Genomic DNA, 26,839 nt, shown 5'->3' with positions numbered 1-26,839 from the left:
GAACCCCAGGATCACGCCCTGAGCTGAAAGCACAGCTTAACCACTGAGCCATCTAGGTGTCCCCAGAGTCCTTTTATTTTGATTTTATTCTTGACTGTTCTCAGTAGTAGATATTTGCTGATTTAATGACTTTCAGATACGTCTGCATCTTAGCTAATGGCTAAGTAGATTATCCTATCAAGTATATAGTTATGGGGATCCCTGGGTGGCGCAGCGGTTTGGCGCCTGCCTTTGGCCCAGGGCGCGATCCTGGAGACCCGGGATCGAATCCCACGTCGGGCTCCCGGTGCATGGAGCCTGTTTCTCCCTCTGCCTATGTCTCTGCCTCTCTCTCTCTCTCTCTGTGTGACTATCATAAATAAATGAAAAATTAAAAAAATATATATATTTTTTAAAAAAAGTATATAGTTATGGCTTTAAGCATTTTTCACACTAAAATTAAATCCTCTGTTTCTTATTTTGAAGGAGGGTAGATGCCTCCCCAACAAGAAGGGTGGCAAATAAGAGTCCTAAAATGTTGTAGATTGATGTGGGGTTTTTTTTTTTTAAGATTTTATGTATGTATTCATGAGAGAGAGAGAAAGAGAGAGGCAGAGACACAGGCAGAGAGAGAAGCAGGCTTCATGCAGGGAGCCCAATGTGGGATTCGATCCTGGGTCCCTGGGATCACTCCCTGGGTTGAAGGCGGCACTAAACCGCTGAGCCACCAAGGCTGCCCTGATGAGGGTTTTTTTTTTCTTTTTAAGATTTTATTTATTTATTCAAGACAGAGAGAGAGGCAGAGACACAGGTAGAGGGAGAAGCAGGCTCCATGCAGGGAGACCAATGTGGGATTCGATCCCAGGTTTCCAGGATCGCGCCCTGGGCCAAAGGCAGGCGCCAAACCGCTGCGCCACCCAGGGATCCCCTTGATGAGGGTTTTTAAGAGCAAATGTCTTGATGTTCTATGTGTAGGGAGAGTGTGCAGGGTTATACAGTGATTATACCTTGACTTTGAGCAGCCTTTCTAGTTTAAAACATAACCTAATGGAGTGAGGAAACAGCCAATCTGGTAGATTGTACCTAATGTTTATGGTGTTTCTGCCTGACACAGAGATTTCTTATTAGATTTCCTGGGCTTCCAAGGTGCCTGGGTAGCTCAGTTGGTTGTGTCTAACTCTTCATTTCAGCTCAGGTCATGATCTCAGGGTCCTGAGATCAAGCCTTGCCTGGAGCTATGTGCTGAGGTGGAACCTGCCTGAGATTCTTTCCCTTTCCCTCTGCCCCTACCCCCCTCTAAAATTTCCTGGACTTCAGATGTAAATGACAGTTGGTAGAGTGATGTGCATTAGCCATCTTCATCTAAATAGATTGTAGAGACCTCTTCCTGATTCTTTGTTACAGACAAGTAGACTGTGAAGCTAGGGAACTATCTTTTGTTCCATCCTTTTGTACAACTTTGCTGTATGCACTTGTTAAAATTTCCGGTCTAACTTTTTTAGCTGGGATATGGAGTACTTGTTCCTTTACCTGCAAGGATGAATCTAACTTCATAACCTAACCTAAAAAAAGAAGTATAGGATGTTAAGCCCAGATTAAAGTTGAAGTAATCTGGAAATCTCTTCCTTTTACAGAAAATAAACCTAAGAGAGTGATTTGCCTGAGGTCATAGATGTAGGGCAAGTGCTTCTGCCTTTTTTGTTCTTCCCTGTTTGGGTCTGCGTAGTCTAGGTTTCACAGAATGTCCTGCTGCATTTGGTTTGGAGCTAATTATGTGCTATATATTCAGCTTTTTTATCTCTTTTGTCAGAAATATAAATCCATGTATTTCTATAGAAGAAAAGTGTGAAGACTATATACACTGTTCCTGCTCCTGCACACTGGCACACATTAGGTTTTTAGTATCAGAATTTTTTTTAACATAGTCACCAACTTTAAAGGTTGTCTGTGTATGCAATGCATTGTTAGACTCTGGCTGTCACTAATATTAAAGCTTGGTATCTAGTACCAGCTGTGTTCAGAATTTGAGCTTAAATTCAACAATTTACCTCAAAGAGGTAAATACCTCTTTCATTATAATTCAGGGCTTTTTCAAAATCTTTCAGTAGTTTCTCTGTGATAAGAACAGACCATCATTGATTGGAAACCAGTGTTGCTTAGCACCTATTTTTAGTATTGTCCAGTTGGACCATTGAAAGTTGTAAATTATTTCAGCGTGCTACTTCTTATTTTTTTTATAAACTCTGGTATAACAGAAAGCTGGCAGAGAATGGTCATTATCATATATCATAAAGCAGGTACAAGGTATTTTACATTCACACAAGTATGTATGTACCCATTCTGTAATAACAGGGGATAATACCCTAATTGCTTGTGATACTTCTTGTGTCTCTGAATTATTTGTATCTTTAACTTTCTGCTCCTACTTAAAATTTTTTGTTATGAATATATGTTGAGATTATAAAATAATAGTGACATGGTTACCTCTTTGTAATAAATTGTATTTTACATTTTTTTTTTCTTTCTGGCATCTTGCTAGACAAGGTCTTTTGCTCCTCCTCTCATCGTGTCTTTTGGGTATTTATAAGTATATAATTTTTCCCCCAGTTTCTTAGTTAAGCTATTGCCTATATCTCCTTTCCTATATTTGTTTCCATATTTTTATTTTTTTTATTTTTATTTTTTTTTAATTTTTTTATTTATTTATGATAGGAACACAGTGAGAGAGAGAGGCAGAGACACAGGCAGAGGGAGAAGCAGGCTCCATGCACCGGGAGCCTGACGTGGGATTCGATCCCGGATCTCCAGGATCGCGCCCTGGGCCAAAGGCAGGCGCCAAACCGCTGCGCCACCCAGGGATCCCTGTTTCCATATTTTTAAAGAGTAACCAAATTGACAAATTATTTGTTTTCATAATCTAATGTAGTTTAAGGTAACATTCTGTTTCTTCCATTAAGCTTCTGTATGTCTGTGTTCCTATACATGTATAGCTTTTATCTGTTTTTAGATTTCTTTTGTTCTATTGAATAGTACTTAAGCAATTATCTGTACTTCATTCTACTATACTATTTATTCACTAAGAATATCGTACTCTTTATTTTTTTATAGATTTATGTATTTATTTACTTATTTGAGAGCAAACGTGTACAAGCAATGTGTGAGGGAGAAGCAGGCTGCCCACTGAGCAGGGAGCCCAGTGTGGGCCTTAATTCCAGGACCCCGGGATCCAGGCGCCTTTCTTACTCTGTTAAAAATATACTATTATTTGATTTTTGTTCAGAGAACTCCTATTGCCATTTATTATTATGCCTTTAGTACGAGTATGCATTGTTGAATTTAAGCTGTTGACTTCTGATTTAACATTGATCTTATAGGAGACCCCATTTACCAAATAAAAATGGTCTTGGTAACGCCAAGTACCCTTCATGAGCAAGTACTGGTTTATAGAGACACTCAAGCATTGGCTACAGGATCACTGAGAGACATTACAAAACCAGGAGTTCACTCGTGTCACATATGTCCACTTCTCTTTACTTTTTTTCCTTGTGTCATGTGTTGAGCTTGTTGATATCATGTAGAGAGATATTTTGTTGATGGCCCATGGTAGAGGTAAAACTTAATAAGACTTCCTTCTTGGGTAGTACATTCCATTATTGCATATGTGGAAATCATACTAGTTTTGAGATAAACTTTGTAGATTTTTCTCTAAACGAAACAATTATTCTTTTTTTTTTTTTTTTTAAAGATTTTATTTATTCATGAGATAGAGAGGCAGAGACACAGGCAGAGGGAGAAGCAGGCTCCATGCAGGGAGCCCGATGTGGGACTCCATTCTAGGACTCCAAGATCAGGCCCTGGACTGAAGGCAGGCGCTAAACTGCCGAGCCATCCAGGCATCCCTACCTGGGAACCTTTTAAAATATCTCTTCTACCCTAGACCTACTGAATCAGAATCTCTGGGATCTATGTATTTTAAAGCTCACCAGGTGATCCTGATACCATCCAGGTTTGGGAACTGCTCACATAGAATCTGCCTCAAAATCCGTAGAATGTGGCTCTTAGATGTTCTATAAATTCTATATTGTGTGTGTTTGTAATTTATTCCTTTTTATGACATATTTATTCAAGGTGACAGACTTGCCATAGATCCCCAGCCTAGCTCATTCCCAGTAATGAAAGACTAAAGGACTACTCTAAAGATAGTGTAACTCTGAGCTGCTTTCAGGGTTATGGGCTTGGAGCAGAGCAAAGGGATCTGCTAGTTCTGATATCATCACCCTGGGGAGCACAAGAAGAAGTGAGGCATTAAGTTGCTGTATTCCAGCAAATGTGTCACTCAGGTTATGGAAAGCAGAGAGGGGCACCGTGTGCTTGGGAAGCAGCTTTTACTCAGTGTTGAGGCACCAGCATGTTGACTCCCAGATATACTTTGTCTTCTGTTTCATGTGTAAATTGTTCAATAAGTGAGATAAACAGGCTGCCCTTAGTGAGAAACCAGATCATGAGCATGACCTCCAAAGTCAGGTCACACTAATAAATCTGAAATGACTTAGTACAGTTTCACTTAAGTTGAATTTTTTTGCACAGAATTTGTCTAATTCCATACATATCCTCCTTTAGCATGTTCCTCTCTACTGTACTTTGCCTGTCAGGGTCCATCTCCTCTTTTAAGATCCAGATGTAGCATTTCCTCTCCTTGAAGCCCTCTTTTACCCACCTATGCCATCATTTGTGCCAAGGTGGTGGGAAGTATGTTAATCCCAGCTATAGCACTCAATCACACTACCATAGACCCTTAAACAATATGGGGTTAGGGGTGCCAATGCCCTCCACCCCCCACCCCAGCCTCTCCTGAGTATTACTTTTAACTCCCAAAAAATGTAACTAACAGCCTGCTGTTGACCAAAAGCCTCACTAATAACCTAAACAATTGATTAATACTTATTTTGGAAAAAAAAATACTTATTTTGTATGTTACATGTATTATATACTGTGTTCTTATAATCATGGGAACTTGAGATTACTATTTTTGCCAAGAGTGTATAGATAGTCTTCTAATGTGCTCCAGAAAATAAGTTAGGGGTTTTTTGTTTTGTTTTGTTTTGTTTTTTAGCAATCACTTATCCCTTGTAAAGAACAGTATATTAAAAAGTTGTGATATTTTTATTTATAAAATAGACTACGAGAAATTATCCTTTTTTACTATCTTATTCTCAGTATCTATCTATCATTTTTAGTACATTTGTATTTTACAATAACTGATCTCCCCAGAGGACTAAACTCTGTATTGCTGAGTGTAAAAGGTTATTTTGGTTGATTTCCTTTGGAAAATATCTGACATATTGGCTGTACAGCAGTATAATCTAGGTGATAAATGACTAAATTTTACTGTCTTCAAAATTAGAATAGTCAGTCTTTTGGGGGGGGGGGCGGGGGAGAATAGTCAGTCTTTATTTAAATTTTTTTTTTTTCGGGCAGCCCAGGTGGCTCTGGTTTAGCACTGCCTTCAGCCCAGGGTGTGATCCTGGAGACCCAGGATTGAGTCCCACATGAGGCTCCCTGCATGGAGTCTGCTTCTCCCTCTGCCTGTGTTTGTTTGTGTGTGTGTGTGTGTGTGTGTGTGTGTGTGTGTGTCTCTCTCTGTTTCTCATGAATAAATAAATAAAATCTTTAAAAAAAAAAAACTTTTTTTTTCATCCAAAACATATTTATTGAGCACCTACAGTGCATGATTCAGGGCATTTTGTTTTATTTATTTATTTACTTACTTACTTACTTACTTACTTACTTACTTACTTTATTTATTTATTTATTTATTTATTTATTTATTTATTTATTTATTTATTTTAAGTAAGCTCCAATTACAACATGGGGCTTGAACTCACGACCCCAAGATCAAGAGTCACATGCTCTACTGGCTGAGCTAGCTAGGTGCCTCTAGCCTTTATTTTTATTGGTAGGATTTTTAAGATCTAACCCATAATTGTATTGTTAGGACTTTTTATTTTTCTTTAAGAAATCACACAAGAAATGACACAAACAGCAATAAAGGAAATCATACAGCTAAGCTTCGATGAAGCATACAGTATTTTGTTTTTCCATATTCCCTGCTCTTGTTATGGACAGGAACCATTTATATGTGTTTCACATGATAGTAATGTCGATATTGAGTGTCTGATATTGTCTACTATTTTTGTAACAGTGTTTTGTATTTATTGCTGTAGAGGATACGGAATTAAAAGGCATAATAATTCCTCTCAACAAGCTAATAGACTATGTGAGGGAAAAACAAACTTAGAACAGTGTACTACAGTGAAAACCAGACAAACATAAAGTCAGTTTATACTTGAGAAGATGTGATTTAGGGGGTCACTTGAGTTTGGAGGGGACAAAACAATAGGCACTTGTTTAGAAGATGCCCATAAGGTGAGGTTAGGTGGGTGGAAAGGATGAGGACAAACTCTTCAGAGTTTTGAGAGTGCAGCTAAAGAATTCGGAGCTGATGGGTGCCTGGATGGCTCAGTCAGTAGAACATGCAACTCTTTTTTCTTTTTTTTTTTTTTTTAATTTTATTTATTTATTCATGAGAGAGACACACAGAGAGAGAGGCAAAGACATGGGGACGGGGCAAAGACGGAGAAGCAGGCTCCATGCAGGGAGCCCGATGTGGGACTCGATCCTGGGACTCCAGGATCACGCCGTGAGTCAAAGGCAGAGACGCTCAACCGCTGAGCCACCCACGTGTCCCGGAATATGCAACTCTTGATGTCAGTTTGAGCCTCACTCACATTGGGCATGAAAATTACTTTAGAAAAAGAAATAGAATTTGGAGTTGATTTGGTAAGCTTCAACCACCATGAGTTTTTGTATCTCATTTCAGAAGGAAAGTTTCATCAGGCATCAATATGCTGGACAGACTAGTAAAGAGAGACCAGCCTGGAATGCTGTTGTGTTCCTTTTTGGCTCTTCTTTTTCTCTTTCTTTCCTAGAATTGGTCGGTCACCAAGTTGTGTCCATTGGTTCATGCCTTCATCCTGCAGAAATAGAGTAGTTTTTCAGAGAAGATTTTAGTGGGGAACATTTATGTAAGGTTTATTCTAGGGCACCTGGGTGTCTCAATTAAGTGTCTGCCTTCAGCTTGGCTCATGGTCCCCAGGTCCTGGGATCAAGCCCCACATCACGCTCCCTCCTTGACGGAGAGTGTGCTGCTCCCTCTCCCTCTCCTCCCTACTCATGCATGTGCGCGCACACACACACACACTCTGTCTCTCTCAAATAAATAAACTCTTTTAAAAACAAAGAAGAATTTAGGAAACTGAAAAGTTAAAAACTTGTTTGGCTAACATGTATTCATTATCCTCAGGGTGAAGGATCCAGAGGAGCACAGTATAATGATAGGAGCACAGTAGCTAGGCTGTGTGTGCGCATTGTTCTGTTGAATCTTTATGATAGCTTATGAAGTGGATACCATTATTGTTCCTATTCTGTACAGAAGGATACTGAGAGGGGATCCCTGGGTGGCTCAGCGGTTTGACACCTGCCTTCGGCCCAGGGCGTGGTCCTGGAGTCCCGGGATCGAGTCCCACATCGGGCATCCTGTGTGGAGCCTGCTTCTCCCTCTGCCTGTGTCTCTCATGAATAAATAAATAAAATCTCAAAAAAAAAAAAAAAAAAAAGGATACTGAGGCACAGAAGGGGGTAGCATATCTCATTCCATGTCACACTGCTAGTTAGGTAGAGGAACCAGAATTGGGATTCAGGTTTCCGGCTGGAGGGCCGAAGCTCTTGATGACTATTCCATTCTGCTTCTCTTGCCCCTCCCTTCCTTTTTTTTTTTTAATATGGAATGAGCATTTTCCTCATATTACGCATTATATTGATATGTGATTTTCAATGTATATTTCACTTTGTGGGTGTATCATTTTCCAAGTTTTGACTATTCACCTATGGTTGTACTTCTTAAGTTGTTTAGAATTATTCACTTTGATTAATGATACCCTTATAATCAGAGGCACCTGACTGGTTCAGTCAGATGAGCATGTAACTTTTCATCTCTTGGGGTCATGAGTTCAAGCCTCACATTGGGTGTAGACATTACTTAAATAAATAAAATAATATCCTTATAATCTTGATGTTCATCTCTGAGTATTTCTAGGCATAAAGTGAATTTGAGTTACTGGATTATAATTTGAATATTTTTAAAATTCTTGATTTATATTATCAGCTAACTTGCTGATTTCATGGCATCATGACCAATATGACGGATTATCCTTTAAAACAGCCATGGCAGGCATAGAGATAACATGTTGTCATGATATTTTAATTTGCTTTATTTTTTGTTGTTTGATTTAGTGTTAAAGAGGTTCTTTTTTTCTTTTTAACTCATCTTCCATTTGTATTTCTTTGAGTCATTTGTTTGTGTCCTTTGCCCAGCTTTTTCTTTTGGTGTTCATCTTTTTTTTTCCCTTTAAGATTTTATTAATTTATTTATGAGAGACAGAGAGAGGCAGAGACATAGGCAGAGGGAGAAGCAGGCTCCCGGGGATCCCTGGGTGGCACAGCGGTTTAGCACTTGCCTTTGGCCCAGGGCGCGATCCTGGAGACCCGGATCGAATCCCACGTTGGGCTCCCTGCATGGAGCCTGCTTCTCACTCTGCCTGTGTCTCTGCCTCTCTCTCTCTGTGTGACTATCATGAATAAATAAAATCTTCAAAAAAAAAAAAAGAAGAAGAAGAAGCAGGCTCCCTGTGGGGATCCTGATGTGAGACTCAGTTGAATCACAACTTAAGCCAAAGGCAGATGCTCAACCACTGAGCCACCCAGGTGCTGAGATGTTTATCTTTTTCTTACAAATTTTACAGGCATATGATAAAGATGTTAATTCTTTGTCACATACGTTATAAATAATACTTCTTTCTTGTTAACTGTTTTCTTTTTAATTTTGTTTGGTGTTTTTGTCATAAGAATTTTTTCTTAAGGTCACAATTTCACTAATTCAAGTTTCTCCTATTATTTCTGTGTCTTAGCACAAAGACTTCCTCATTCTGAGGCTATTCACTTTTTTTTTTCCAAGATGGGGTTTTCTTTTTTTAATTGTTGCTGTGTTTTGTTTTTAATGTCTCCTTATCTTTTTCTTTTTTTTAAACATTTTATTTATATATTCATTAGAGACACAGAGGCAGAAACACAGGCAGAGGGAGAAGCAGGCTCCTTACAGGGAGCCTGATGCAGGAATTGATCCCAAACACTGGGTTCACACCCTGAGCCAAAGGCAGATGCTCAACTGCTGAGCCCCCAGGCATCCCCACATCTCCTTATCTCTTAGACGACAGAACGTATTCCAGTGGATTAAAAATATAATTCAAAAATATACATAACTCCGTATTTTCCAAATAGTTTAATAGCTTTTTGGCACCGTTATGGAATAATCCTCTGCTCCCCACTAATTTTTTTTTCCCACTAATTTTTTAAATGACAAGCTTTTTATATTCTATGGGTTGTTTCTGAATTGTCTCTTCTGTTTAAATTGGCTGTTTGTGATAGTGACAGTGTACACTATATTAATTACTGTGGCTTTATAATATATTAATATTTGGAAATAGAAAGTTGCCTTCAGTTTTTGGAAATTTCATTGCTATCATTATCTTGCTTGTTTTTCGGACATTTTAAAAATACTGTATGTAAAGGAGAAAGAATGAACAGCTTTATGATGTTTGGCCTTTTTGATCATGGATATAGATAGTGTCCCTGTTTAGTGAGGTCTTTTATGTTTCTTGGGAGAGTTTTATAACCTTCAAATATGTCTGCAAAATTTTAATTGTGGTTATTTTTATTTTGATACATTTCTTAATAATGGTAACTCCCTTCATTTCTGTATTTTTTGTATTTTCTATGTATTAAATATGTATGTATATACAGTTTTAAGTTGATAACCCATCTTACTCCACAAAGAATTTGAGGAAATACACAGAATATATAATTAAGAAATGAAAAAGTCAGGACGCCTGGGTGGCTCACTGGTTTGGTGCCTGCCTTCGGTTCAGGATGTGATCCTGGAGTCCTGGGATCGATCCCGCATCAGGCTCCCTGCATGGAGCCTGCTTCTCCCTCTGTCTATGTCTCTGCCTCTCTCTATTTCTCTGTGTCTCTCATGCATAAATAAATAAAATCTTTTTTTTTTTTTTTTAAATAAAGAAATGAAAAGGCTTCTGGGTGGTTTAGTTGGTGCTCAGTTGGTTCTTGATTTTGGCTCGGTCCTGAGATTGAGCCCTGCATCAGGCTCCATGCTGGGCAGGGATCCTGCTTGGGGCTCTATCTCCTCCTGCCCACCCCCCGCCAAAAAAAAGAAGATATAAAATCAAAACCCTAGAAAATACAAATTAGAACAGAAAATTATTATTACATAGTTTGGGAGGAAACAAATTGATCAAGGTATGGCCAACTAAAAAGAAATGGTAACTCACGATCCTGTTACATGGGTCTCAACAATGAAAAAAAAATTTCTTAGTTTGGAAGAAAAGCTTTTTCAAGCATGCAACTCAAAAATTTCTCCCACGTATCCTTTAGTGTAAGCCAAGGGCATAATGCCAAAACAAAACTTGGTGAAAGCAGTTCTGTAGGGGATAAGACCATGTGACCCAAATATACCCAGCTTTTTTTTTTTTCTGATGGTCTGGCATAATTCTGGGATAAAGCCTAGAATAGAATGGTGAATTCCACACAGAGGTCAAGTCAAATCAGGACAGAAAAGTCTCCTTTGGATTTGCCAGTTAAGGGCCATTGCTCACCTTAAGCAATTCAATAGAGAATTGGGGAACAGAAACCATACTGGTGAACCAAGGCATGGAAGAGAAATAAAGGAGTTGAGATAGCTAGTGTGAGGTTGACCATGAAGGGAATAAAGAAATGGTAGATGCTAAATTATTGAGTGGGTTAAAGGAAGATTTAAGATGCAAAAGATTTGAGCAACATAGAGCTGGCAAAGAAGAGACTGAGGCAAGAGGGAGAGTGCCGATTTAGTAGGCTCCCAAGTATGCGGGCCAGGCTGGTGGCTAGGAACATGGCCAGGCAGCAGGGGCCCCTGTTAACAGGCTAGGCTTCTGCATCCTCCCACTCAACCGTAGTCAGCAAGGGCTGATAAGTAAGTGCTCAAGTGCCAGTTTTCCTCTCTGCCGGCCCCAACCTTTCTAGGTGCCAGGATCACTGTGCCAGTCTAAGGAAACCTTCTCTTGCTTATCCTAGAAGTTGATCAAATGATTTTTCAAAAAAATGTCCTTGGGGCATCTGGCTGGCCCAGTCAGTAAAGCATGCAAATCTTGATCTTGGGGTCATGAATTCAAGCCCCATATTGGGGGTAGAGTTTACTAAGTAAATAAGTTAACACTAAAAATTACTTTAAAAAAATATTTATTTATTCATTTGACAGAGAGAACAAGCAGGGGGAGTGGCAGGCAGAAGGAGAGGAAGAAGCAGGCTGCCCACAGAGCAGGGAGCCTGATGCAGGACTTGATCCCAGGATTGAGACGAAGGCAAACACTTAACCGACTGAGCCACCCAGGTGCCTGTGGGTTTTTTTGTTTGTTTGTTTGTTTGTTTTTGTTTTTAAGATTTTATTTATGAGAGCACAAGTTGGGAATGAGGGATAAGGGAGTAACACAGGGACAGGGGAAAGAGAGAAGCAGGCTCCGCACAGAGCCGGGAGCCCAACACAGGGCTTGATCCCAGGACCCCAAGATCATGACTTGAGTTAAAGGAAGACACCTAACCGATTGAGCTACCCAGGCACTGGGGAAAATTAGGAGCACCTGGGTGGCTCATTCAGAAAATTAGGGGCGCCTAGGTGGCTTAGTAGGTTAAGTGTCTTCCTTCAGCTCAAGTCATGATCCTGGGGTCTTGGGATCAAGCCCTGAGTTAGGCTCCCTGCTCTGTGGGGAGCCTGCTTCTCCCTCTCCCTCTGCCAGTCCCCTTGCTTGTGCTTGCTCTCTCTCTTCTTTGTTAAGTGAATGGATAAAATCTTAAATAAAATAAATTAATGAAAACAAATGTTTCTAAGCTTCACTTTGTCACCAGGATGACAGAGAATATAGAAAGGATCTGTTCTTCAGAGGACTACCTACTTTCTAGGTGCCTTCGTTTGGTTAGTGGTGGATTAGAGACTACAGTTCAGTAGTTCCTCCTCCAGTGCCACTGAGTTGAAGGTGGTAGCCAAACGTCCACATGGGGAGATCCCTTGTAGGCAGTGAAACTAGGGAATTGCAGAAATGGATCTGAAAGATCTCTGGAGACAGCTGAATTTAAAAAAGGCTAGCGGTTGGAGTGGCTACAGAGCAAGGAACAGGACCTTGATGTATTCAGAGGAGCAGGTGGAATAGCTCTCAGAGACGAAGGAAGAGACCTGGGAAAGACATAGCCAAGAGAGAAAAGAGGCTAGTGAAGAAGGAATACGAGTTTCATACCGTCAGCTGCCAGAGAAACTGAGATTGAGGGTGAGGAGAAGTTGGCTGCTATGGTTCTTGCTACATGGGCTTGTGGACCAAGCAGAGGGACCACAGAAGGCTCAAGGAGGAGTGAAGTCCTTTTAATAACATTGGGTTCTGAAGATAGGAGAACAAGGCCATATACAAGTGTGTGCAAACTATACGTATGATGTCATCTCATCTATATAAAAACACTTATCCATAGGGGAAAAACAACTGAATAAATAGCAAAGGGCTAGATGATTAGGTATTGTGAATTTTTAAGATTTTATTTTTTAAGTAATCTCTGTACCCAACATGGGGCTTGAACCCACAACCCCAAGATCAAGAATCCCACACTCCACTGACTGAGCCAGCAGGTACCCCATGAATAACTTCAAAAAAAATCTTTAATGTGTTTCATTTTTCAGATTTCTCTAAATGAACTAATATACTTTGATAATCTAAAAATATATATATATGTTCTGAAAGTAAATGTAAGCCTTCTTATTATCATTGGTCCACAGAAAGCTTTGAAAAATCTAGAAAGCATGGATGACTGAAGCAAGGAGAGAGGTAGAGCATGAGAGGGGGGAAATCTTTTTTTTTTTTAATTCAATTTAACATATAGTGTATTATTAGTTTCAGAGGTAATTTAGTGATTCATCTCTTGCTTATAACATGGAGTGCTCACTACATCAACTGCCTTCCTCAGTGCCTATCACCTGGTTACCCCAGTGCCCATCCCCCCATCCACCTCCCCTCCAGCAACCCTCAGTTTGTTTCCTAGAGTTGAGTCTCTTTGTGTGTTCTGTATGTGTTGTGTGGCTAAGAGAAACTGAGTGGAAACAGTGGAGTCTGTAAAGGAAGAGAAGACATGGATCAGAAGTGCTAAAGGGATGTTATAGGTAGTAGAGCAGTACCTGGTGGGAAGAGAGACCTGGGCCGGCCTATTAGGTTAGTTACCAATTCAGGGGAGAGATTCCCTTCTCCTGTAGAATGTTAGGTAAAGGGATCCACTACTTGAGGTGATGCTTTGGGCTTCCTAAGCCCTGTGTGGGAGAGGCCGTGCCTTGCTACTTTGTATCTGATTGTTCTCTGTCAAAACTGAAGCTACTGCTTTTGAGTTCCTGAGTAGAGGCTGATGTTCAGGAACCTTACATGTGTTTTTTTCACAGGGAGGGAATACTCTGTCGGCTCAGTTCCCTGGCAACACAATTGGTTTCGATTTGTACTCCTTGTACTTTTTCTTTTTCTACCTGGATTTTAATTCCAGTGATTTCTTTTAGGTTAGACCTGGTTATTTATAAGCAAGTTACTTATATTTAAAAGTTTTTGGGGATCCCTGGGTGGCGCAGCGGTTTGGCGCCTGCCTTTGGCCCAGGGCGCAATCCTGGAGACCTGGGATCGAATCCCACATCAGGCTCCCGGTGCATGGAGCCTGCTTCTCCCTCTGCCTGTGTCTCTGCCTCTCAATCTCTCTCTCTCTCTCTCTGTGACTATCATAAATAAATGAACATTTAAAAAATAAATAAATAAAAGTTTTTGAATTCAAGGCCAAGAGGAGATGGATTTTTCTGTGTTCTTCAAATTGTTGTATGCCTCACAACTCAGTAGAGCTCAGAGATTGTTTTTCCTCCATCAGTTTTATAGTTGAGGATATCAAAATAGCAATTGTCTGGAATGGTCAGCATTAGCAATTTATGGCTTATAAGTTTTATGTTCTTTGTGCTTTGGTATTTTTCCCAAGAATGTCACCAAGGTAGATGGGCTTTTTTCTCTGTTCCTTAACTGCAACATGTGGAATTACCCATCCTTGTTGGGGTACTAATTTTGGGACTTTCCCGAACTGAAAAAACTTTTTTTTTTTTTAATCTGTGAAGAGCAATGGTATAAAGTAGTACCTCTCAAACTTTAGCATATAAAACCACTTGGAGATCTATTAAATTGCAGATTCTGATCCTGTGGATCAAGAGGAGAACCTGAAGGGGTGCCTGGCTGGCTTGCTTAGAAGAGTATGTAACTCTTGATCTCAGGGTTGTAAGTTCAAGCCCTATATTGGGTGTAGAGATTACTTAAATAAAAAAAAAACTTTAAAAACCCCACAAATATAATTGTTTAAGAAACAAAGAGTAGAGCCTGAAATTCTGTGCTTCTAACAAGTTGCAGGTTATGCCATTGCTGCTGGTCCTTAGACCATGCTTTGAGAAACAAAGATATAACACAGTGCTGTCCAACAGGGTAGCTCCTAGCCCCATGTGACTATTGAGAATTTACAGTGTGACTAGTTCACACCAGTTGAGTATAGTTCTCAGAACCTACCTACTTTTACCTAGAACCATTGTAGCTGTTCTGTCCCTTAAGTTAGATAGTAACTCTTTAGGGATGCCTGGCTGGCTCAGTCAGAAGAGCATGGTGACCCTTGATCTCGGGGTTATGAGTTCAATCCCCACATTGGGTATAGAAATTACTTAAGTAAATAAGCTTTGGTTTATTAAAATAGACAGTAACTCCTTGAATGCAGAACCAGCTCTTTGTAGTCTTTGTACTACCTTGTGGGTGGTCCTGACTACCAGCATGGGTATAGTGTTAAGGTACCCAAACAGAGAATTGGAGAAATGTTTCTCTAATAGAAGTAACAAAAGCTTTGTGTAAGACTAGGGCAAGAATACAAAACACTTTAATTTTGAATTAACCTTGTATATACTAAAAAAAATAAATAAAATAAAATAAAATAAAACCCTTGTATATACTTAAGTCAAATTTTTTTTGTGAATTACATGATTGTTCAGACCCATTTTACTGTTAGGTATCTGGGTACTTTGGTATTCACAAGGCTTAAGAGCCAGAAACTGAATTGGCTCATTTTTCTTTTCCTGTTTTTTAAAATATGTTCAATTAGTTGAGTACCTACCAACCTGAGTGTAGTGCTGAGGAACAAAAACAATTGTTAAGACATGGTCCCTGTTCTCAAGGAATTGGTGGTTTCACAGAGGAGAAATAAATGAATGTCAAGTTGATGGTATGACACAGGAGGTAGTGTTGTGTGGTAGTCACTATCAGGACCATTGGAGTCTGGATCCAAGGTCTGATTCTGATTCCAAAAAAAATAGAGTGAGGAAACACTATGATGGGGTATTTTTCTAAGGTAGAATTTAGTGAAAAATAGCAAGGCTCTCTGTCAGTGTTTTTATTAATAGTTACAGGAAATGTAAAGGATTTAAACTAATTTTGTTAATAGTTCTTTAATATCATCAAATATCCAGAGTTGAAAAAAAAATCCAGAGTTGAATCTAATTGTCTCATGTCCTATATTTTTACATTGTTTGTTGGTTTGAATTAGGATCCAAAGAGATCCATATGTTGTGATTGATTGCTATATTTCTTTAAAGATTGTATTTGTTTAAGAGAGAACGTGCACACACACGTGTGTGTGTGTGTGTGTGTGTGAGAGAGAGAGAGAGAGAAAGAGAGCAGGGGGAGGGGCAGAGGGGGAAGAGAGCCACAAGCAGACTCCCTGCTGAGCGCAGAGGCCTACAGGCCTGGCTTGATCACAGAACCCTGAGATCTTGACCTGAGCTAAAATCAAGAGCTGGAGGTTCAACTGACTGAGACACACCTAGGTGCCCCATTATTGTATTTCTTATATCTCTTTTTGTTTATCAGGGTTTCTCAACCTCAGCATTATTGACATTTGGGGGCCAATAATTCTTTGTTGTGGAGGACTGAACCTATGCATATCAGAATATTTAGTAATATATTTGGCCTCTACCCACTAGAGATGCTACTAGCATATCTACCCCAGTAGTGACAACCAGAAATGTCACAGGCCTTGCCAAATGCCCCCAGAGGCAAAGTTACCCCAGGTTGAGAACCACTGATATGTAAATTCTCCCTCTATCCTTCCCATTTTGTGCCTTGGTGATTTATTTGCAGAAGAAACTGGGTAGTTAATCCTGCATAGTTTCCTTCAGTTGGGATTAACCCTGATTTCATCCCTGTAGTGTAATTTAACATACTCTGTCACCAATTTCCTGATAATTGGTGGTTGGAGCTAGAGACTTGATTAGTTTCAGATTTTTTGTTTTTTATAATAAGACTGCTTCATAGGGGGTAGTTTGTTCTTCCATCAGGAGGCACATAATATCTGTTGTGTCTTTTTGTAATTTAACAACCATTGATTTCCTAATTAATTTGTCAGGGATCGGTTTTTGTTTTAAAATGTATTTTCATTTAGACAAGCTTTATTTTAAATAACAATCTGTGGAATAAATGAATGAATAGATTAATAACAAGCTGTGTTCTCCCTTATAAAGGAAGGGGAAATGGAAGGTGAGGCGGTTGAAGCCATTGTGGAAGAGTCTGAAACTTTCATTAAAGGAAAGGAAAGAAAGACTTATCAGAGACGCCGGGAAGGGGGCCAGGAAGAGGATACTTGCCACCTACCCCAGAACCAGACTGATGGGGGTGAGGTGGTCCAGGATGTCAATAGCAGTGTACAGATGGTAATGATGGAACAACTGGATCCTACCCTTCTTCAAATGAAGACTGAAGTAATGGAGGGTACAGTCGCTCCAGAAGCAGAGGCTGCTGTGGACGATACCCAGATCATAACCTTGCAGGTTGTAAATATGGAAGAACAGCCTATAAACATAGGAGAGCTTCAGCTTGTCCAAGTACCTGTTCCTGTGACTGTACCTGTTGCTACCACTTCAGTTGAAGAACTTCAGGGGGCTTATGAGAATGAAGTATCTAAAGAGGGCCTTGCAGAAAGCGAACCCATGATATGTCACACCTTACCTTTGCCTGAAGGGTTTCAAGTGGTGAAAGTAGGTGCCAATGGAGAGGTGGAGACGCTAGAGCAAGGGGAACTTCCACCTCAAGAAGATCCTAGTTGGCAAAAAGACCCAGATTATCAGCCACCAGCCAAAAAAACAAAGAAAACCAAAAAGAGCAAACTGCGTTACACAGAGGAAGGCAAAGATGTGGATGTGTCTGTCTATGATTTTGAGGAAGAGCAGCAGGAGGGCCTGCTGTCAGAGGTTAATGCAGAGAAAGTAGTTGGTAACATGAAGCCTCCAAAACCAACAAAAATTAAAAAGAAAGGTAAAATGAATTTATCCATTTTACTCTCATAAAATCATTTTGAGATAAAGCAAATAAATAACATAGGGTATATGCAAATTATTTTATAGTAAGTGTTTTTTGTTTTGTTTTTTTAAGATCATGAGCTGGGTACCAGTCGTTTTAACCAGTCTAAAAGAAGTTTTTCCAGATTGAGTATTTTTTAAGTCCTGAAGACAAAAAAGTAAATCTTTTAGTGGCATTAAATAATAATGATTTAACATGACTTAGATTGAATATAGTTAAAAAGGCTAATGAAGTTTATTTGTAGAAATTTAACATTCAGATTAAACTTGCAACAAGTAAGTGTTTTGTTTTGCATATAGGTGTAAAGAAGACATTCCAGTGTGAGCTTTGCAGTTATACGTGTCCACGGCGTTCAAATTTGGATCGTCACATGAAAAGTCACACTGATGAGAGACCACACAAGTGCCATCTCTGTGGCAGGGCATTCAGAACAGTCACCCTCTTGAGGAATCACCTTAACACACACACAGGTGCTGGATATGAATGTTGGGGGCTATAACATGGTAAAGGTTAAAACTTCGGTTTTAAGTATTATCTAAGCTGGTTCCCGTGGGAAGTTAAAGAATGATTTTTGTTCTTCTGCTGTAATCCTGATTTATAATAAGCAGATGAATTTATAGATAAATGTAAAGGAATTTTTGTGGAAAATAATCAAACTGTTTAAGGATGGTGATGCAGAAAAAGATTATCTGTGGTAGCTAACCTGTCATATTTCCTGAAGGACATCACCATTGTGTTGCTAAGGTTTTTGGGGTTTTTTTGGTTTTTTTTTTTTTTTTTTTTTTTTGCTAAGGTTTTTAACATCAGTGACAAAAAAATGACCCCCCAAATTCCCAGGCACTGTAAGGATGAACATTAGAAAAAGCAGTGCAGTTCTCCCTTTGTTAAAAACTATGGTTTCTGGCTGTTTCACCTCAACTGAGGTAATTCATAATCTCAGAATGGACAGTTTAAGGCATTATTCTAGCAATTCAGACACTCATTTGTGTTCCATACACACTTTAATATTTTGTATTAGTGTCATGCTGGCTGTGGTTAGGTCCCAGGAGTCACTAAAGTGGAGGTACTATGCACTGGAGTTCTCTTTAGGCTCCTTTCTGGTCTCTTTGCTCTTTTATATTGGCATTTGCCTGTGAGTGCTAATAGAAAGTTCTCTCACACAGTTCTTCATGATGAGTAGCTTTCCTGTATCCACATGTGCTGGTAGACTGCTGAGCATGATCGAGTTTGGCCTATAAGTGATATACTATGCATTAGTATATTCTTGGCTAATATGATCTGGTCACTTTTCATTATTTCCCTGCTTTCTACTCAGACACTTGGTAATATATTTTATTCAGTAATTTGAAGACAGACACTGTGCAAGGGCATATGACTAGATAAAAACATTTGGCCGCATAATAGGACTTCCTAAAATGGCAGTGCTTGATGTGGGCACTGTGTGTCATGGTCTAGTCCTCAACTTTGAAAATATGAGTGTAATATGTCTGGTTGCTCCGAACTGATTCAGCAGGACAAATTCATACTAATCAAACCCTCAAGGGTCAGATTCAATCAGAAAATCAGTTAATGGTGAGGACTATACCTTTTTATTTTTCTGGATGCAGTTGTATTGCACTGTAGGCAACACCCTTGCCTATATGAAGAAGATGTAGCAAGTGAAGGGTGACTTGGTAAGCATGGACCCTGAGCAGAGGGACATAAGCTCATGTGGTGCAACCCAATGAAAATCTCTATTGCACAACAGTGTCTGTTTCTTTCCTAATTGCCATACTTATATGTCTACCAGTAGCAGGCCTCTTTCTGTCCCCTACATAGTACTAGGTAAACATTAGAAATTCTTAGTTTCCAGTTTAGTTTATCCTAACAGAAGTGGATCCTTGGTTTCCTTCTCATTAATTGTTTTACTTATCTGTCTGTGCTGCCAGACAATATTTTTCATAGACAAAAACTCTTTCCTCCACTCCTGTATGCCCGGTGGTACTAAAGAAGCAAACTGAGCAAATGAACTTACCTTGCAATTTCAATTACTGTCATACTTTAATCACACTTTGCTCTGAGGGTCTTCTCAATCTCAGAATCATTTCTGCAGATGGCTAGTCCCATTCATTACATTGTGACTCTTTGTAATTCCATTCACAAAGGTAGCCTACCTTTGATTTTGGTGTTTGGGGCTACCTTGTTGTCACCCCTTACCCAAAGTGCACAATTATAGATGGTCCCTAGTTTTTGAGTAATGGGCTATGAAAACATCACTGTGCTCTGCTGTCAGCTTATCTCCTTATTGTCATTATTACCTGAGGACATTTTCAGTTGCTGTATTTAGAATATAAAGTGACTAGAGAAGATCCACTAATGTAATCAGTCAGTTATGTTGGGAGGCTACTATGTGAAGACGTACTAAAAACAGTAAGATTTCTTCAGTAAAAGGAAAAAAAATTATATATTATTAGCTTGTAAAAATTTATTTTTTATTTTTTTTTTTAAATATTTATTTATTTATTCATGACAGACAGAGAGAGAGAGAGAGGCAGAGACACAGGCAGAGGGAGAAGCAGGCTCCCGATGTGGGACTCGATCCCAGGACTCCAGGATCAGGCCCCCGGCTGAAGGTGGTGCCAAACGCTGGGCCATCAGGGCTGCCCTGTAAAAATGTTTATTTTATGATTTGACATTCAGATCACAGAATATTAGACATGGATGTTTGAAAGTGATCTGTTGGGGCTCCTGGGTGGCTTGGTTGGTTGAACGTCTGCCTTCAGCTCAGGTCATGATCCTGGGGGCTTGGAATAGAGCCCCTCATCAGGCTCCTTGCTCGGACAGGAGCCTGCTTCTCCCTTTCCCTCTGCTCCTCCCTCCCACTGCTTGTGCTCTCTCAAATAAGTAAATAAAATCTTTAAAAAAAAAAAAAAGGTGATCTGTTTAGGCACGCCTGGCTGACTGAACTGGGTAGAGCATGTGACTCATGATCTTGGGGTTATGAGTTCAAACCCCATGGGTGTAAAGATTACTTTTCTTTAAAAAGAAGTGATCTGTTGGGGCACCCGGTGGCTCAGTTCGTTAGTAAGCATCTGACTCTTTGTTTTTGCTGAGGTCGTGATCTCAGAGTGGGATTAAGCCCCACATCACGCTCTGCACTTAGGGGAGTCTGCTTGTCCCTCTTCCTTTGCTCCTCCCCTACTTGCACTCTCCTGCCTCATCCTCAAATAAATAAATAAATATCTTTTTGGAAAAAAAATTATGTATAAGTCCTATAAAAGGCAGTACTACTTTGTAAAGCCTTTGATAAGTTTCTTAAAATTATCAAAATAAATTTATATAGAAAACAAGCTATTGTATTTGGTTTTGGGGGGTTTTCTGGTTTGAGTTTTCTTTAAAAAATTGTCAGAATAAGGACAGCCCAATGACCCTATATGTACAGTCATAATTTTTTTTATTGGAGTTTGCCAACATAGAGCATAACACCCATTGCTCATCCCACCAAGTGTCCCCTTCAGTGCTCATCTCCAATGTACAGTCATAATATAGTAAGAGTTGATGTGCAAAAGAATCTTGGGTCAAATAACTATTAATTATGTGACTTGTACTTGACAAAACACTAAGGCTTAAGAGATGACTTTTTTTTCTTTTTAGATTTATTTATTTGAGAGAAAGCATGTATAGGTCAGTAGTGGGGGAGGGGCAGAGGGAGAACATCTCAAACAGACTCCTCACTAAGCATGGAACCCAGTGCCAGGGGTCCATTTCACGACCGTGAGATCACGATTGGAGCTGAAATCCAGAGTCAGCCGTTCAGCCTTCTGAGCCACCCAGGTAGCCCAAGGTGTTCTATATTTTTTTATCAAGAGTTGAAACAGACTGGTGTTTCTCTTAACTTTGATTCATAGTGATCAGAATTCATAAACTAGGGATAAAAAGGATTTTATATTCTGGCTAGCACATGAAATCACAAGTATAGGTATTATGGTCCATGAGAGGGAAGTCTTTCACTATCACCACAAGGGTCTCTGGCCAATTGATTATAGAGTTTTTTTGTTATTTATTTATTGATTCGTTCATTCATTCATTCATTCATTCATTCATGAGAGAGAGAGAGAGAGGCAGAGACACAGGCCGAGGGAGAAGCAGGTGCCATGCAGGGAGCCCGAAGTGGGACTTGATCCTGGGACTCCAGGATCACACATGGGCCAAAGGCAGGCGCTAAACCACTAAGCCACCCAGGTGTCCCAGAAAGTGGGGGGATTTTGTATTCAAAATTAGTACTCAGATGGGTAATTAAGAGAAATTAAATCTTTAGCACGTGTTTTCAGTGTTCCAGGGTCAGTATTAGAAAGTTAGCCAGGGGGATCCCTGGGTGGCGCAGCGGTTTAGCGCCTGCCTTTGGCCCAGGGCGCGGTGCATGGAGCCTGCTTCTCCCTCTGCCTGTCTCTCTCTCTCTCTCTCTCTCTGTGTGTGTGACTATCATAAATAAAAAAAAATTTAAAAAAAAAGAAAGTTAGCCAGGCCCCTCCTATAGCTTTTAGAGTTACTCTCAGGCTAGTGGTTGAGATGACCAGGGTTCAATGTCATGCTGCAGTTCTTGTCAAATGTTGAACTGTCATTAACTGTGCCCTTGATCTTCTTTTCTTGTTATAACACCTTTCTCTAGGTACTCGTCCTCACAAGTGCCCAGATTGTGACATGGCCTTTGTGACTAGTGGAGAATTGGTGCGGCATCGTCGTTATAAACACACCCATGAGAAGCCATTTAAGTGTTCCATGTGCGATTACGCCAGCGTAGAAGTGAGTGTTCGGCTCCTAGTTGGTCCCTTTCTTAAGACTGTGATTCCAGGATAAGGATAAAAACTACCCAAACTGACTTCAGATGAGATAGAAAGTCTTACAGGATTATTAACATACCCGCTCCCCTTCCCAGCTACAAAAAATAATAAAACTGTAATGAGTGTGAAAGATTTACCCTTTTTTTTTTAAAAAGATTTATTTATTTATTTATGATAGGCATAGAGAGAAAGAGAGGCAGAGATTCAGGAGGAGGGAGAAGCAGGCTCCATGCCGGGAGCCTGACATGGGACTCCATCCTGGGACTCCAGGATCGCGCCCTGGGCCAAAGGCAGGGGCCAAACCGCTGAGCCACGCAGGGATCCCCCAGATTTACCCATTTTTTAAAAAGCACTAGTTCCACATATTTATTACAGGTAAGTTCTTTGAAACATCAAAGAGATAACTATACCCAGGGCATTTAAAAATGGGAAACATGAGGGAAAATTTTTTTAAATTTAAATAAATAAATAAAAATGGAAAATATGAGGACACCTGGGTGGTTCAATCGGTTAGGTGCCCAACTGTTGATATCACCTCAGGTTTTGGTCTCGTGGTTGTGAATTTAGGCCCTGCGTTGGACTGCACACTGGATGTGGAGCCTACTTTAAAAAAAAAAAGGAAAATGTTATCTCCTTTACTATTTGAGGCTATACTGTGAACAAAACTGGATAAGAATGCTGCCAAAAAGAAAAGTATATATTATTCTCACAGAAAACAAAAACTACTAAATCAAATTATTTGCCAAAATTAGGAATACATTTTTTTTTTTTAATTTTAGTAATACATTTTAAAAATAAATGATTACTGGGACACCTAGGTGGCTCAGTGGTTTGGCATCTGCCTTCGGCTCGGGGCATGATCCCAGGATCCAGGATCAAGTCCCATATCGAGCTCCTTGCAGGAAGCTTGCTTCTCCCTCTGCCCCTCTCTCTCTCTGTATGTGTCTCTCATGAATAAATAAATAAAATCTTTAAAAAAAAAAACGATTACTAAATAAACTATATCTAAAAGCAAGGAGAATTGAACATTAGGAAATTACTGGTGTGAGACGCCTGGGTGGCTCAGTGGTTGAGCGTCAGCCTTTGGCTTAGGGCGTGGTCCCAGAGTTCTGGGATCGGGTCCCTGAGCCCTGGGATCGAGTCCCACATCAGGCTCCCTGCGAGGAGCCTGCTTTTCCCTCTGCCTATGTCTCTGCCTCTTTCTCAATGTCTCATGAATAAGTAAATAAATCTTAAAAAAAAAAAAAAAAAAGGAAATTACTAGTGCGTGCTACATTGAGTGGAACTATAAAATCCAATATTCATTACTATTTAAAGTCCTAGCAAATTAGCAGTAGAAGAAAATGGCTTTACTATAAGGAGTATATACCAGAAACCTGTAGTCAGTCCATCCCAGTTAACTGAAACATTGGGAGTATTCTCATTAAAATTTGGAACAAGACCACCCGCCTATCTGCCTCAGTTGGAAGAGCATCCAACTCTTGATCTCGGAGTTGTGAGCTCCCAAGCTTCATGTTGGGTGTAGAAATTAAAGTAAATAATAAAAATTTGGAACGAGATATCTGTTCTTTTTTTTTTTTTTTTTTTATTTATGATAGTCACAGAGAGAGAGAGAGAGGCAGAGACACAGGCAGAGGGAGAAGCAGGCTCCATGCACCGGGAGCCCGATGTGGGATTCGATCCCGGGTCTCCAGGATCGCGCCCTGGGCCAAAGGCAGGCGCCAAACCGCTGCGCCACCCAGGGATCCCTCTTTTTTTTTTTTTTTAAGATATTTATTTATTTATTCATTCATTCATTTAAGACAGAGAGAGACACTCAGGCAGAGGGAGAATCAGGCTCCATGCAGGAAGACCGATGTGGGACTTGATCCCGGGACCCCAGGATCATGCCCTGAGCCAAAAGCAGATGCTCAACCGCTGAGCTACCCAGGCGTCCTGATACCTGTTCTTATTACTGTTTCAGCATCAACATTGTATTGGAAATCTCAGCTAAATAAATATGAATTATAAGTGATAAAACAAAACTTAGTTATTATAGCCATACTTGCTTACACAAAAAAATCCAAGAATATCATCTGAAAAACTTAGAGCAATAAGAGTCCATTTGAGTGACCACAGACAAGAAAAATACACAGCCCAGTAACTTACCTTAATATGCTTGATAGCAGAAAATAGGTTCACATTCTAATAGAAATAAAATTATTTAGGGGTAAGCTGAACAACACAAAAACATCTGATACTGGGGCACCTGGGTGGCTCAGTGGTTGAGTGTCTGCCTTTGGCTCAGGTTGTGGTCCCTGGGTCCTGGGATCGAGTTCCACTTTGGGCTTCCTTTGGGGAGCCTGCTTCTCCCTCTGTGTCTCTGCCTCTCTCTGTGTGTCTCTCATGAATAAATAAAATCTTTTTAAAAAGTTTAAAAACATCTGATACATATCTGGAAGGAAATTGATCTGTAAATAAGCATAAACTACTATGGAAAATTTCAAACCTATACAAAAGCAGAAAACAGGGCAGCCTCGTTGGCTCAGCAGTTTAGTGCTACCTTCAGCCCCTAGGGCATGATCCTAGGTCTCCGGGATTGAGTCCCACGTCGGGGTCCCCGCATGGAGCCTGCTTCTCCCTCTGCCTGTGTCTCTGCCTCTATCTCTCTGTCTCTCATGAATAAATAAATAAAATCTTTAAAATAAAAATAAAACAGCTGATTTAAAATGTTTAAAAAAGAAAACCTACAGATATAGAATAAGATAATATACTTCTATAAATCTATCACTCAGCTTCAATAGTTACTAATAACCAATCTTGAGTCCTATGCCCTATCCATTTACTTAGCTTCTTTGGATTATAAGGATTAGAAAGCAAAGATAATAAATAATGAGGAAGAAATACTGTTATTTTAGACTTCGTATTCTAAACTTCAGTGCCCCAAAACTAAGCTTTTGTGCCTGACCCACAGCATTCACATTACAGGCAGTGTTAACGGAAGTAAGAAGTCTGATTACTTAAAAAAAAAAAAAAAAAAAAAAGAAGTCTGATTACTTTCATATTTCAGGTCAGCAAATTAAAACGTCACATCCGTTCTCATACTGGAGAACGTCCGTTCCAGTGCAGCTTGTGCAGTTACGCCAGCAGGGACACATACAAGCTGAAAAGGCACATGAGAACCCATTCAGGTAGGATGTCTTCCCTCCGTGTACTAATGAGCTGCTTTTCAGTGGATCCCATGGGACCTTGTGAACCACCTCACACCCGTATTGCTAACTTGAATGGAAGCTGGCATAAAAAGTAGTAGAATTGACAGATGCTTTTCTGGTATACCTTCTGAATTCATTGTTCTGAATATACATTGAAGAATGAAAGGTTTCAGGATTGGAAGTCTGGGTAGATTACCTAACCCAGCTCTTTGAGTTTCCCCCATACTGTCTTTCCCTTTAAAAAAAAAAAAAAAGGCAGGGGTACCTGGCAGGTTCAGTTGGTAGAGTGTGCAACTCTGGATCTTCAGGTCATGAGTTCAAGCCCCATCATGTTGGATGTAAAGATAACTTAAAAAAGAAAAACTTGTTGGTCCTCTTGTCACCCAAAGGCATGCCTTGTAGGACCAGCTCGCTCTCTCATATGAGTGACTCTGGTGGAGCTAGCAGAGCAGAGCTGGGAAGCCACAGTTTAGGACTTGATTGCCATCTTGTGAGAACAGTTGCGAGCCATGCAACAGGCCTGAGATTTGGTCTAGCTGGTAACACTTGAGGATTTTCTGTAGCTTAGCTTTTCTGCCACCTGACTACACCTGAATTACCACTTGAATTACCCTCCAATTAAATGACAGTACTCATTTCATCTAATTTGTTCATTCTATATTTCCTTTTAAGGGGAAAAACCTTATGAATGTTATATTTGTCATGCTCGGTTTACCCAAAGTGGTACCATGAAGATGCACATTTTACAGAAGCACACAGAAAATGTGGCCAAATTTCACTGTCCCCACTGTGACACTGTCATAGCCCGAAAAAGTGATTTGGGTAAGTAAAATAACTAGTGGCAAATGAAAAAATATTTTTGAGGATTTGTGAAAATAGGAAGATCATAAATAACTTCCTTTTCTGAATTGTATATGTGAATGGCCTGCAACTTAACAACAGCCATCATTTAACAACTGTTTTTGTCTTCTTTTTTCTCTAACTGCAATCAGACCACAAGATTCCTTCCTAAATATATCTCATTTATAAATTAATGGGAGCTGTAATGAGAGGAAATGTTAAACCTTTAGTAGCCCTTACCGGTAACGTTCAAATCTCCAAATAGGGAAGTGACATACGTAGTATGATTCAAATTAGGGTCTGTCCATTTCAGTTTTTCTCAGAACACTTGTACTTTCTTTAAGTAATTAGACTGTTTTATTGATTGAATGATAACTATATTTCTGTGCATAATTAAACTACA

The 26,839-nt window shown here is 39.8% G+C and overlaps 1 protein-coding gene across 6 annotated transcripts in view; it reads left to right on the top strand.

Moving 5' to 3' along the window:
• The window catches only part of CTCF (CCCTC-binding factor), a 55,027-nt gene that overhangs the window by 12,702 nt on the left and 15,486 nt on the right, over positions 1 to 26,839 (top strand). For 4 of the 6 annotated variants that reach the window (XM_072731692.1, XM_026011508.2, XM_026011509.2 and 1 more), the window contains 5 exons: positions 16,751 to 17,540; positions 17,885 to 18,055; positions 22,234 to 22,367; positions 25,455 to 25,575; positions 26,269 to 26,418. In XM_072731692.1, coding sequence (XP_072587793.1) covers positions 16,760 to 17,540; positions 17,885 to 18,055; positions 22,234 to 22,367; positions 25,455 to 25,575; positions 26,269 to 26,418 — 1,357 coding nt within the window. In that variant the 5' untranslated portion in view covers positions 16,751 to 16,759. Of the gene's footprint in view, positions 1 to 11,404; positions 11,537 to 16,750; positions 17,541 to 17,884; positions 18,056 to 22,233; positions 22,368 to 25,454; positions 25,576 to 26,268; positions 26,419 to 26,839 lie in introns of all 6 variants that reach the window. The other 2 variants (XM_072731691.1, XM_072731690.1) reach the window with 1 other exon arrangement.

This window comes from Vulpes vulpes, chromosome 12 (genome assembly GCF_048418805.1).
Source record: "Vulpes vulpes isolate BD-2025 chromosome 12, VulVul3, whole genome shotgun sequence".
Taxonomy (NCBI): Eukaryota; Metazoa; Chordata; class Mammalia; order Carnivora; family Canidae; genus Vulpes; species Vulpes vulpes.
This window is presented reverse-complemented; position numbering and strand designations above follow the sequence as displayed.